General features: G+C 41.6%; 1 protein-coding gene across 5 annotated transcripts in view; it reads right to left on the reverse strand.

Annotated features, from left to right (window-relative positions):
- Positions 1-298: 298 nt before the first annotated feature.
- The window catches only part of LOC135700265 (uncharacterized), a 118,580-nt gene continuing 105,101 nt past the window's right edge, over positions 299-13,777 (reverse strand). For 4 of the 5 annotated variants that reach the window (XM_065220727.1, XM_065220726.1, XM_065220725.1 and 1 more), the window contains 4 exons: positions 13,657-13,773; positions 13,504-13,587; positions 4,156-4,263; positions 299-4,089 (listed from right to left, as the gene is read on the reverse strand). In XM_065220727.1, coding sequence (XP_065076799.1) covers positions 2,066-4,089; positions 4,156-4,263; positions 13,504-13,587; positions 13,657-13,773 — 2,333 coding nt within the window. In that variant the 3' untranslated portion in view covers positions 299-2,065. The remainder of the gene's footprint in view (positions 4,090-4,155; positions 4,264-13,503; positions 13,588-13,656; positions 13,774-13,777) is intronic. The other variant, XM_065220728.1, reaches the window with a different exon arrangement.

Genomic DNA, 13,777 nt, shown 5'->3' on the forward strand with positions numbered 1-13,777 from the left:
TCTTCCTGGAAAGGTTCAGGGTTCACTGTGGGTGGTTCGACTACTAGATCATTATAAATCTGAAACATTTGATTGAGTTAGGATAGTTAGGTAGGATATAGAGTCTACGCATTTTAACAAGTTGAATATGTTGTTTTAATTATGGCATAATGAAAATTATATCAAATGAACCATAATTTGAAATGTAACAGCAAATGTAATAAAAACGTGTTCCATGAAAAGTTATTAAAGAATATTATTTCGTCATTTAGAATATTATTTTTCGGATGTGATATTAGTCGCAAATCAAACCTTGAACTTTCTAGAAAGTTTTTTATTATTTTATTCATTTTATTTTACATTCCTTATTCAATCGACTTCTTCGCCTAGTAAGGACTTGCATCTAAATTCCATAATTGCCTAGATTCATTATGTAGTACTCAGCAGCATCAGCTCCCAGTTGGGGGAAGAGAGAGGGTCCGGCTAGTGCGTTTTCCTTACTTCTCAACCAAATATTGAACAGTTCCAATATAGCTTGCACGTATCGAGAAAGGAAAACGAAAATGGCCTTCAAACTTTTAACTGCTGTAGTTTACATAATAATAATAGTTCAAATTACAAGTATGACTCTTTCTTCAGTTAATAGTTATTTTTCCTAACGATTCTTACGGGTCTACTCGGGAAGCCGATGGAGGAGGGAAAGGGAACTTACTCCTCTAATGAAATGATAATCGGTTTTGTCTATAAAAATAATGATAGTTGTCGTAATAATAATAATAATAATAATAATGATAAAAATTGAGAAAAAATGCCTACTATTTGCTAGGGGCGGTGGGGGCGTTTCATCCCCGCCCGGCCGACTACATAATGTTTGACAGTTGAAATGAAGATGAACTTGAAATCAACGCGACGACATATTCGTGCTCGATTATAAATAATCAATAAATAATCATTTTCCATTTCTTGTAATTCGTATATAATCATAATCAACTATCGCTAGTAACAGTCTTAAACTTAATCTACGATTTCGTTCGGTCTATTCTTTAAGTTTGATAAGAATGTTGTCTTCTGTTTCCGGTTGTAGTGAGATTTTAGTAATTCAGAGTCATCATATCCGTTCGGTTGAAGGATTTCAAATATTCAACAAACGGTAAGAACTATCACATGCCTCTCTGGTGAGTGTTTTGAATGAATGGATTCTGGGTTTAGTTTGAGTGCAGCCTGTTTGCATTTGTGTAAATCCAAATTTTGTTTTTTTTTCAAATTTCGCAATCATCGCGTAATAAATAATTTACACCAACGACTATGTTCTCTTCAATTATTTGAGCCATTACAAGTAACATAAGGTTTTGGGAGAATATGAAGGTTTCCTTGATAATTCGTTTGTTTTATTATTTTGTTTGCCATGGATATGTTCCTGTTTCTCAATTTGTACAAATTTTACGAGTTTTGTCGCTTTACCTGGTGTCAAGCACCGCGCTTGGTTCATAACTAGAGTGACTAGCTACTAGTTCCATCGTGGTTTTCACAGCTCCAATCGATCGATATCACCAAACCAATCGGACCAGTGAAAACCGATAAAAAAAGGGAATGATTGCACTTGTATGTGTGTGTGGGGGTTTGCAGCGGAGACTTGGACACAGGAAGCGAACCCGATTTGTTGTTGTTGTTGTAGTTGTAGCTTCTTGACGAATTTGTGTGCGTATCCGTTCTTCATTCTGTGTGGTTAATGGCACTAAAATGAACTGTCTAAAGCGTATCGTAGTTTTAGAACCATCCCTCACTTTTTTTTTAGTAGATTAGAGACTTCCAACGCCCGACTTGATGCAACGCGCGGGAAATTGGAGGAATAATAAATAAACCTTACTCGATTAATCAAGGAGAAAGAGACGCAGAATTGCTTCTTTCATTAACTGGCACCTTATTCTCAGTCGTTCCCGAAGGGTGATTTCCGGACTAACGAGAATACCTGTTTGATTTTGTTTGCTTTGCTAAATACTTGATTCAGTAAATTCGTTTAGCTAGTTTCTATTTGAATTTGATTGAATTCTTCTACCATAAAGTTACGCACTTCACTGCTCGAAGTTCAAACACTAGATTTCACCTGTTTGGGTAGTGCCTCCTGGACGGTACTGTTTTCGTCCTCGTCATACTTGACACTTTCGACGTCATTTTTTGGATTATGCTTCACACTGTCTGACTCCAAAGAGGACCCACTTTCCGGCGAATCAATGTCTTGCAGTAGAAGCTTTGTTGGCGCAAGGGTAGTTTCCTCGGATTCCTTCCTGGGCGAGCTCGATCCGCTACCCTCCGAAGAACTGTCAATGTACTCCTCGGAGTTCATCTTCAGCACATGGAACTCTCCAGCTCCACTGAATTCCTCATCGGAGGACGAATTACTGACGGTAACATTGCTACGTTCCCATTCAGGAACCAGATGAGGCTCTCCAGGAGCTCGAAGCATTGGCTTGAATTCATCTTTCAACCAGGATGGAGAAATTGTCACCTCATTCTCCATTTCACTTGAAGCTTCCGTTGTCGTCGTACTGGACGCGTTCTGACGATATTCGTACACTTCTGACAAAATCTTAGGCGTTGCAATATCTTCCTTCCGTTCGCTCTTCGCTGGAGCACTGGACTGTTCCATTTCATCATCCATCGCGGGTTGATCTCTCAACAGCAGACTAAAGTCCTCAGGGATGGGCTGGAATCCTGGTTGAATCAGATCATGTTCATCGTCCTCGATGTACGGCTTCCTTTGCGTGGCCATGTCGTCCACTGGAAGATCCTTACTTGGCTTTGTAGATTGAGGAGTTTCCGAAATCGCATTCACTTCCGTAGTTTCCGAAGAACTTCCCGGACCTTCCGTATAAAAATGCGTTTCATACACTTCATCCCCTGACGCTTCCGAGCTCGCCGACATAATATTGAAATCTGCCATGGTTGTGCTACCTTCCTCTCCACTCGTGGCCAATGAATTCAAAGTCGTATGCTCATCGTCCAACTTGCCCGGTTTGTCCGACGACAGCGTCAACTGTATAAACTCCTCACTACTCGCCGACAGCTGATCGGTCTGAGTATCATTCCTCTCTGCACTACTTTCCGGACCTTCCGTATAATGCTGCGTCTCGAAAACCTCTTCCGATGCCAAATTCTCCGTCGATCCTCCGTGATAAACCGTTTCGTAAGCCACACTTGAATCCGCCTGCGTCGACAGGGTCTCCCTTTCGCTACTCTCCAATTTCATGTGCTTTGGCGTTTCTCTGTTCTCCGGAGCCCGATCCGTGTACATCTCCTGATCGTACGATATGTCATCCTCTCCACGTTGCAGTCCCGCAACCTCCTCAACCTGAATCACAGTAATCGGTTTCAGCTGATTGTGATCCACGATCACCAGCTTGTCCCCAATCTGAACAACCGCTGGCAACGGTTTATCCTTCTTGGTTACTTCGTCTGAAACATCGTCGGGCATGGACGTAGTCGTGGAAGGCGTTGCAGGCACCAGCACTCGCACCGTAGTATAACTACTAGACTCCGACGACAATTCCATTTCATCCGAGGACGACGACGACGACGATAACGGCTCGGAAGGACCGGCGGTTGAACTCTCTCCGGAATCGGTAACCTCGGAAGTTCCGTTAACCACTCCATCTTCATCGGTGTGCCGGACGTTCTTCGTGCCTTCATCACCGTCATCGGTAACGTTCAGATCCAAATGCTCCAGATGGTTTGCCTCTTCGCTGTGCGACGACGGGGATGAGGATGACTCTGTCGATGGATGTGCCGTCACTTCGTTGCTGCTCGACGCCGCGGTTGTAGTGGTGATTTTTGGTCTGGAATCGGTCAATCGAATCTCTTCCGGTTTGGTGATTTCCTTGATTTTGAATAAACCCAGCGGATTGTTGTTTGCCGCGTGGATTTGAACTTTGGGTGTCGTGGATCCTTCGGTAGTGGTCGTGGTCGTACCGGCAGTGGTGACGTCGTTCGATGTGATCGACGATAGTTTCTTGTTCTCTGCATCCAGGAGGTCTTCGGCTTCGATTTCGGTTTCCTTCAGCTCACTGGAATGGTCGTCGCTCGGTGAGGTAGGCTCTGCGATGTTGGAGTTTTCTGAAAAGGATTTTTTTCAAGGTTAGAATTGGGGGTTCACGTGAAGGAAGGCAGTTGATGATTTACCTAGAGGAGGGCAGTTGTCATATTCCGGGCAGCAGCGACCGGGAATGAATTTCGGTTCACAATCGTGTCGCTTGTAGCAAGATACCTGGCCGCAAGTGATTTCGCCTCCTGAAATGAGTAATTCGAATTTTGAGGAATTAATTTAAGGCTTGCACTCGAAAAAAATGCACCATTTTTATCCGTGTGTAACTTTTTTATCCGTGGGTAACAATTGATGAAAATCTGGGTATAGCTAGTTTGAAGTGAATTGTTTACATGTGCAAAATTTCATAACAATCGGTTCAGTGGTTATTGAGATGTCATAGAAACAAGAAGAAAATCGCCGGAGAATTTTGCGCGCCGTCATGGAAAATCCGACTGCGACCATGAGATGGATCGGAAGACAACTGAGAATCACCCATACAACTGTGTATCAGGTGGTAAAATCATTTAAGGAGTCCCAGACGACCGAGCGATGGGCTGGAAGTGGAAGAAAATCGAAGACAGCTGACCCTGTGAAGGCCCGGAAGGTGTTGGATTATTTCAAGCGTAATCCGAACCTTTCGATTCGCGTCGCGGCTCTCAAGGCAAAGTGTTCCACCTGGTTCGTTCAGCAAACCATGAAACGAGCTAGCCTTCGTGTATTCAAGGTCCGGAAGGCACCGAACCGGCGTGATCAACAAAACACGGCGGCCAAATCCCGCGCAAGGAAGCTGTATCCAGAGTGGTTAACGAAACCGATGTGTATGGTTATGGATGACGAAACCTACATCAAGGCAGACGCAAAGCAGATACCGGGGCTGGAGTTCTACGTTGCCAAATCACGGTTTGATGTTCCGGAAGACATAAGGAAGAAGAAACTGGACAAATTCGCCAAAAAATACTTGCTCTAGCAGGCCATATGCCAATGCGGTAAACTGAGTAAACCGTACATCACAATGGGTACCATCAACAGCGAAATTTACCGCACCGAGTGCCTCCAGAAGCGTCTGTTGCCCTTTCTGCGGTCCCACGGAGGCGAGACATTATTTTGGCAGGACCTGGCATCATGCCACTACGCGCGATCGACGTTGGATTGGTACAGAGACAATAACGTTGTTTTTGTACCAAAAACCGCCAACCCCCCAAATTCACCAGAGATTCGTCCGGTGGAAAGATTTTGGGCCATAATGAAGGCCAAAGTTCGAAAATCGAGGGACCAACTAAATGCTATAATTATAATTGAGTTCTTGATTTATTTTATCACTGTGAAACGCTCGCAAAAGAAGCGTAAAAATCACAGGAGAAGTCGTACATGTCGAAGCACAGTTCCGTTCGGAATTTGTCTTGGATGACCGCCTTCCCTTTCCAATATTTCCTCAGCACCAACGCTAAACCCCAATCCGGGACCTCTGAACCTCTCGCACGGATTGAATCTCGAATACCTTTCCATCCGGGTTATAAAGTAATGCATGAAGCATCATTTGTTCGGACTTGAAATTTATGAAAATGCTTTCTCATCCGCAATCTGTTAGGTTGCTCCCTTCTGAAAGGGATCCGTATGCAAGGCTTTCAAGACATTGTCAAAATCGCTCAAGGAGGGTTTCACACTTCCAGTGCCAAAACTGAACGTGATAGTATTTTCTATTTCCACGTCACTCATTATCAAATGTTTGCTGTTAGAAAGCCTATTCAGAAAATCAAGAAGAAGTAGCTGTGGAACTACATGTTTTTCTGTAAAAATGCAATAATTGTTCCTTTCAACAGTTTCATCCAGAGGCATCCTAGTGATTCCGAAAGCAGTCAATGTGGCCAATGAACCATTGCAAGTCTAATGGGGAGTTTACATTTGTGCGGATTTACTAACGCTAGTGTATTAGCTACCTATCTAGCAGAAATTTCAGTTGCTCCTGAAAATCATGCTAGTAGACGCTGATATCCTGTTTACATTATGCTGGTGTGCTTTTTTGATAGTAGCTGGGACATTAGCGCTAGTGAAATAGCATAAGCAAAACACCCCATAAAGAAAGCCTTCTCCTGAAAGCTGTCGAATGGTATATATTAGTAAATAATAATTCTGACCGCATTAACAACCCTCCATAAGAACCAACTGCAAAGAAATTGCCATATTTCGGTTGATTTTAGGCTTGGATTTTCGTGCTTGGAGCAGCCAAATTTGAAGCCCTAATAAAAAAAAGAACATGCCGGAATTATAACCCAAAATGATAGAACTATTTCACAAATGGTTTCGATGATACCCTGAACACGTCGTTAAGCAAAATAACCAAACGCATTTTATTAGGGATGTCTTCATTTTAAATACATCTGAAATTCTGTGAAGAATTTTTATTTTAGCTATGATTTTTAATATATTTTATGTTTTGTGAACAAAACCCGACCGTGTGTTCACCACAGAGGTGCGGCTCAAAACGGCGTCTGTTCTCCATGTTAGGAGTGGTTGATCACAGTCCAAGTGCCAGCGTGTAAAGAGCTCTACACGATGGTCCCCCGGCGAGACAGGGGGCTTGGGGCAGGCCCTCACATAATTTGTTCATCGATTTTAAATCCGCATACGACACAATCGATCGAGATCAGCTATGGCAGATTATGCACAAGTACGGATTTCCGGATAAAATGACGCGATTGGTAAGGCGATTGCGTTAAAAGGTGTGATATGAAGAGCTGGGTTAGGTACGAGTGGCACAATCTTCAGGTAGTCCATCCAGCCAGTGATGTAAAATATCATGACACTCACTCGACACTCGTCAACGCATCAACCGACTATCGCTGACAGAACGTTTTGTCACGCAGTGAGAGGTAGAGCCATGGCAAACAACAATCACCAGTAACGGTCACTGCTCACAGGCAAAATGTAGCACAATGAAAACAATGAAGACTTCTGCAGTACGATGATGAGAAAAAGCGAAACGACAGAAGAAAATGAAAACAATGCCTACGCATTCCAAGTTTGTCTCGGCAGGCGCGACTGTGTGAGCTACAAACAATGCTGGCAAAATTAAACGGAAGCTGTTGGGCTCACTCATCAACACACTCACATAATCAAGCAAAGCAGCAACTGCTTCAAAACGAGCACAGATGAGTGTCGTGATTGTCGGGAATGACCAGATCGGTGATGAATCACCAGCACTGACGACATTGACCAGTTGCTTTTTACTTCTTTCGTCAACTTGATGGATGGTCATGGAGAGTGCTTCGACGAGCACATTTATAGGAATGTACCAAGCGTTACTACCATCAGCTGTTTGACGATCGTGATTGTGATAGGTCGCAACTCTGCATCCAGCTTCTTGGCTTCGCCAATGACATCGATGGCACGGAACTTTGAGACGATGATGGAAACGTACAACAGACTGAAGGCTGAAGCTAGGCGGATTGGACTTGCCATCGACGCATCGACAATGTTAGCATCCCACCCCGAGTTCACATTGACGGTGACGAAATCGAAGTGGACGAGTTCGTATATTTGGGCTCAAACTGGTGACCGCCGCAAATGATACCAGCAGAGAAATTCTAAGACGCATTATGGCAGGGAATCGTGCCTACTTTGGACTCCGGAGGACGCTCCGGTCAAATAAAACTCGCCGCCGCACGAAGTTCACTATCTACAAGACGCTGATTAGACTGGTGGTCCTTTAAGGCCACGAGACTTGGACTATGCTCGTGAAGGACCACCTTGGTGTTTTCGAACGGAAGGTGTGACGTACCATCTACGGTGGAGTGCAGATGGATGACGGAACGTGGAGGAGGCGAATGAACCACAAATTGTTGCTGAGAGAACCATCCATCGTCCAGACTGCAAAAATTGGACGATGACAGTGGGCTGGGCACGTCGTAAGAATGCCGGACGACGATCTAGTGGTTCTCGAAAGCGATCCAACAGGAACAAGAAAAAGAGGCGCGCAGCGGGCAAGGTGGATCAATCAAGTAGAAGGCGACCTGCGGGCCCTTCGCAGACTACGAGGCTGGTGATGTGTGGCCATGAATCGAGTAGAGTGGAGACGACTTCTTCGGACAGTAGTGGGCATCAAAGCCTTAGTCTGATTGGTAAGGTAAGTATGTTTTGTGACGATTGCAAATATTCATTTCGCATGAGATTGCAAATACACATGAGTTTTCTAAAACAAGTTCAATTGCAGTCATATCGACTGCTCATGACCACCTCGTTGGCCATCACCAGACATGATGCAGGTGCCCCACAGTAGAGGTCGGTAGCGTATCATACAACAACTGATACCCTACACTGATAAATTGAACTATTCCCATTTTGCTTGAAATTTAAACAATTTGACATTAAACTCAGTTTAATCATATCGAATGATTAAAAAATAAGCATCTGATATTAATCCCAGTTTAATCATGGTTGATTAGATTGTAGATTATCTTTTTTTGAATAAATTTTAATCATTTTAGATTCTATTTTAATAATTTTTGATTGAATTTTAATCTTTTTTGATTATACATCAGTATTCAAAAAGAATAAAATTTAATACTGGAAAGATTATTTCGATTTTAATCATGCATGACTATTGCCGAAGTAATCATGGCTCGGACTCAATAAGGTGAAGCGGGAAACTGCATACTTTTTAAGTTTTTATGATTTAATTTATCTTTGAGTGTACATGTTGAGGTTTGTGGTTCGCGGGTTGCCGAGATCTCGGGAAATGACAAAATACAGGGATTTTTCATTCTGGACCATACCGGGAAGGAAACACTAATATCAAACCCAGGGTTGGAAAGCACCTCAGAGCGTTAGCAAAGAAACTGTGTGTATGCATCTCACAACACTCGACAAAGAGTGTGTGGTTCTCCCATCTACTTCGCACACTCTTTTCCAACTAATCTGTGATAAAGCGATCCACACAATGAGTGGTACACTCCGTGCGGCGCAGGGAGCGAATATAATACAACAAGCGCTAATGTCTTCTTTGAATTCTTTGCACACTTTGCTTAGCACGACTGCATGCATAGGAGATGAAGAAGAGAATAAAGAAGAAGAATTTTGTATTTTTGCTGGGTGTCACATTTACAACCATACACTGAGTGGCGCGCTTAGCGCCGGAGCCGTCGGAACGATGGCTACACATTGAGATTTCGTTATTTCGACAGTGAGCATGCATAAGGGCGAATATGCGATGATCGATTCTCTTCATCGATTTTCTCGCTACAGCTAAGCGAAGCAATTTTCTAGAATTTGATCAATGCAGAGCAGTAACAGGTTATTTGGCTATCAAAAGCAACAGCAAACGCACCGAGAAACGTTAAATCTAGCGAGTTAATAACAAAAGAGAAAATCGACGAAAAGAATCGATCATCGCGTATAGGCCCTTATGCATGCTCACTGTCGATTTATGGGTGTGTGTCTGTCTTCTCTTCTCCGCTGCTTTATATTTGCGCAGGGTGAAAGACCAGCAAACTTTGTGATTGCTTGCTTCTCACTTCGACAGTGAGCATGCATAAGGGCGAATACGCGATGATCGATTCTCTTCATCGATATTCTCTTTGCATTGCTACAGCTAAGCGAAACAATTTTCTAGAATTTGTTCAATGCAGAGTAGTAACAGGTTGTATTGGCTATCAAAAGCAACAGCAAACGCACCGAGAAACGTTAAATCTAGCGAGTTATTAACAAAAGAGAAAATCGACGAAGAGAATCGATCATCGCGTATAGGCCCTTATGCATGCTCACTGTCGACTTTGTTTATTTCAGAAAAAAAGTGCGTCTTACCCCGGGGGTGCGTTATGTACTGTTATCCCCTACATTGCGCGTATTGAGTGATCAGATGACAGCCCTGATCAAACCATATGATCATAGTTTTCATCCCTGAATCCAGATTTGAGCATAGTTTTCTGCAATTAAATTAGCAAGGAGGGTTCGATCTATCCATAGGTGAATAAATTCTAGTTTTTTCGTTCTTGAAAATTCATTTAGTTCTGGCTATGCTGGGTCATTAAGCCGAATGCTAACGGATAGAAAATTTGATCCATTCAAATATGCATTCTGTTTAAATGCCTTTTGACTTAACGTCCTTTCTGTCCAACACACTCAATCTGGTTTGGTAAAACCTTAAACAGCCAATTACCTTGGCATTTACTTTTGCTGATATCAATGCAAAATATTTGATTGTTAGCTGAGATTTCAGCAAAACTCTAATTTGTTAGCTTAGTTAACGCTCTATGCAGATGTCGCCACTGATGATGATAATGTTGATAAGCTGCATAAGAAATTCATGAAAATGAGCAAAACAACATAATATCATCAAACCTACACGGAGGCAAATAGAGCTAAGAATTTCATAAGGCTCGACTTCTTAACAACATATATGAGTTTCAAAAGCGTGAATTATGAATAATGTTTGGGTAACATGGGGTAGCTCTTATACGCCTTTAACCATTTAATTTTCCCAAGCGTTGAAAGACGAGTGGTCAACACACGGCCCCCTAACCTCATTGTCCATTTTCCGGTTCTAGTCTGATCCGATTTATTATTTTTTGTCAACATTATTTTTCATAAGGCAAATCAATGATATTCAAATTCAAATCATAATTGTTTCTTATGGAATTCTTACGTTCTTTTGTCTGCGTGTACAAACAACCTTCGAATTACGTACTATCCAACCTACCCTCTTCTAAAGATCATTCTCTAGCTAATAAATTATCACACTAAAGCTTCCTTTTTTGCAATTCCAACCAACCCTACACATATGAATTTAATAAGCATGTCTTATGAATGATTTTCGTCTAAGATGAGGTAACTTTTACATGCCTTTAACCATTTCATTTTCCCAAGCGTTGAAAGACAAGTGGTGAACACCCAGTGTCAACATTATATTTGGTAAGGCAAATCAATGAAATTGATACCGGTTTCTTAAAGCTAAAATTCATAAGTGGTTTTTATGGAATTATTGTGTACTTTTGCCTCAGTGTAGGAAAATATCATTCCAATCAGACTGATGTGCATCTTTGACTTTTCCAGTTGGATTTTCAAACGAAATATTCATTTCATTGTACGACATCGTCGATGCTACATCGCACAAAAGATGTAAACATAAGTCAGTGGTGGCGGATCCCTCTCCAATGGGGGAGTTTGGTAAAGAGAGATGATCAAACCGATTTTTACCTTCCTAAAAGTTGTCCTTGCTGGCTTTCTACTCTCTATATACAATTTTCACACTGCCGTACTCTAACGGAACTATCAACTCTATACTTTCATCTCCTCATCTATCGTATAAAAATTACCACTTTAATCTGTTATTTGAAATTAGTATCTTCAACTATAAGTAAATTGCTCTAAATAAAGATGATTTGATAACCAACTAGAATCATTCTAACGGCGCCGGTGGTGTAGTGGTAAGCGTGATTACCTCTCACCCCAGCAGGCCTGGGTTCAATCCCAGTCGGCGCCGCCGGGATGTTCTGAGGCATAACATCTCTGATCACGCCTTCCTTCGGATGGGAAGTAAAGCCGTTGGTCCCCGGTTCATGAGTTGATGGGTCGATAGGTAGGGTCCAGGTGTGGGAGCTGCCTTCCTGGCACGTCGGTAGCATAGGTGCTCAGCACGGAAAACAAGATCGACGGAAAAAACAAACCAAAGGAAGAAAAAAATTCTAGAGCAGGGTGCCTGTTGATTAAATGAAGTTCAGTTGTATTTTCCATTGAAATTTGTGAGTATCCAAATGTATGCCTAAAAAGGATTATTATGAATTATGATAAAAACTTTCCTCAATGAATTCACTTTAATTTCAGTGGAAATCACACATTTTCACCACATCACAGAATCACACCGGAAGAAAAACAGTAGTTACCTAAAACATATATCTACGCGATTCAAGCAACAGTTTCCCGTGAATAGATTAGTTTTGCTTTATGGAGCGATTTTCCCCAAAAATCGTCTGTTTCCTTTGGAGAATTTTGCAACCATCATCCATATAACAGTTCTCACTTCAAAATGTATGTGGCGAAAGCTCGCAAAAGTTTCACTGCAAGACGCCAATTGAAGAATCAAAGTGACGATTGACTCACAGATGACAAGTGCACTGAACCAAATCACCCTCCATTTATAGAATGAAACATCATTCAGTTGCATCCAATGTCCATGTTTCTGAAAACATGGCAAAATCAGTAGGATGATTTTCTATTCAGACACGTGTAATGCTCTCTTGATTGGTGAATGAGTATAGGCATGTTTTTTGTATGTATTTCGTTAGCAATACATATGTTAGATATAGTGAAAAACATTCAGTATGGAAGCGAATGAAATATCTCTTGAGATAGCCCTATAACTTAAATCATTTGATTTCAATTATAAAATATTTTATAACCGAATAAAAATGGCAACATACGTTATGTGAAAGCTTGAGTGCATAGTTGTTATATGTTTTCAAAGGTCTTATGAGAATTGAAATTCTAGATGTGTTCAAGATGTTCAATAGGTAATGTCAGCATTCGGAAAGATCAGCGCTACTGGAAGATCTAGAACGTTGTGGTCGACCAATTTTACAAACAAGGCAGAAGAATAAGTTTCCTTCTAGATACACATGCAAGATGAGACTATAGAAGTTTTCCCATTCTTACCCAGGCCCCAGAGCAACTACGGATACTTTTCCCAAGAGCCAGATCTATCGCTCCTGTAATGACATCGTTGACAACTCCTGGGAGGTCTACGAAGCCAATATCAATCTGCTGAATAACAACATCTTTGCCCCTCGGTTGGTTCTACCTCGCCATCATCATTCGTCTTTCAAGGACCCAGCTCAGTTTAATAATATAATCATAAATAATTTGTAAAATATGACTTGATATTTTACATCTGATTTTCATCCGAAATTCCATCATATAATTTCATTTTATTATTAGTTGAAAACAAAACGATTATCCTATGATTTTATGTTTGATTTATGATTACTTTGGTTTTCGCAAATCGATCTAAAATAATTCATTATATGGATGATTGTCATTTGATTTATTCATATTCCAACAGGTGATAAATCGAATGACGATTATCTCAAAATCATCTGATAATAGTTATAGAGCTTGAGTGAGGCAATAATCATTCGACGCCAGGATGATGTTTTGGTTCAGTGTGAGTAAAAATGGTAATGCCGTTTTGATATCTGTCAAATTGCATAATTTTTTTTAGTACATCATCATTTTTGTAATTGCGGATCTTAAGACTAGGTGTCGCATGACCAGTTTTGGCTTTGCTTTGATTCGCCAATTGAATCTCTGCGAAATAAATTGCAGAACTACTCGACTGTTGGAATATCGGCAAAATAATTCAATTGTGAATAGCCATTCGGTCATGTGGCATTCGACCAAACTTCCATTCAATCATTTGTGTTATATCCAGAAATCGATTGACTAGTCCTTACCTTGACAGTAACACACCCGGCAGGGCGTTTCCGGGTCGAACACCTTCTCTCCATTGGCATAGACTTTGCCGTCTCGTTGGCATTCTACGGATAAATAAAGGGGACTCATATAGGTAATTGGAACAACGTACTCTGACTCAATCGCCAACTTACCGCACTGATAATCCGGACAACATTCGCCCGTTTTCTGAATCGCCCTACAGCCATGCTTCTTCTCGCAGGTGATGCTCGTACGCGACACTTGCGATCCATCGTATAGACATGTGTCTGCTGT

The sequence above is a fragment of the Ochlerotatus camptorhynchus genome, unplaced genomic scaffold (assembly GCF_037179485.1).
Source record: "Ochlerotatus camptorhynchus isolate MF236.1 unplaced genomic scaffold, CSIRO-AGI_Acam_v1.1 ptg000131l, whole genome shotgun sequence".
Lineage (NCBI taxonomy): Eukaryota > Metazoa > Arthropoda > Insecta > Diptera > Culicidae > Ochlerotatus > Ochlerotatus camptorhynchus.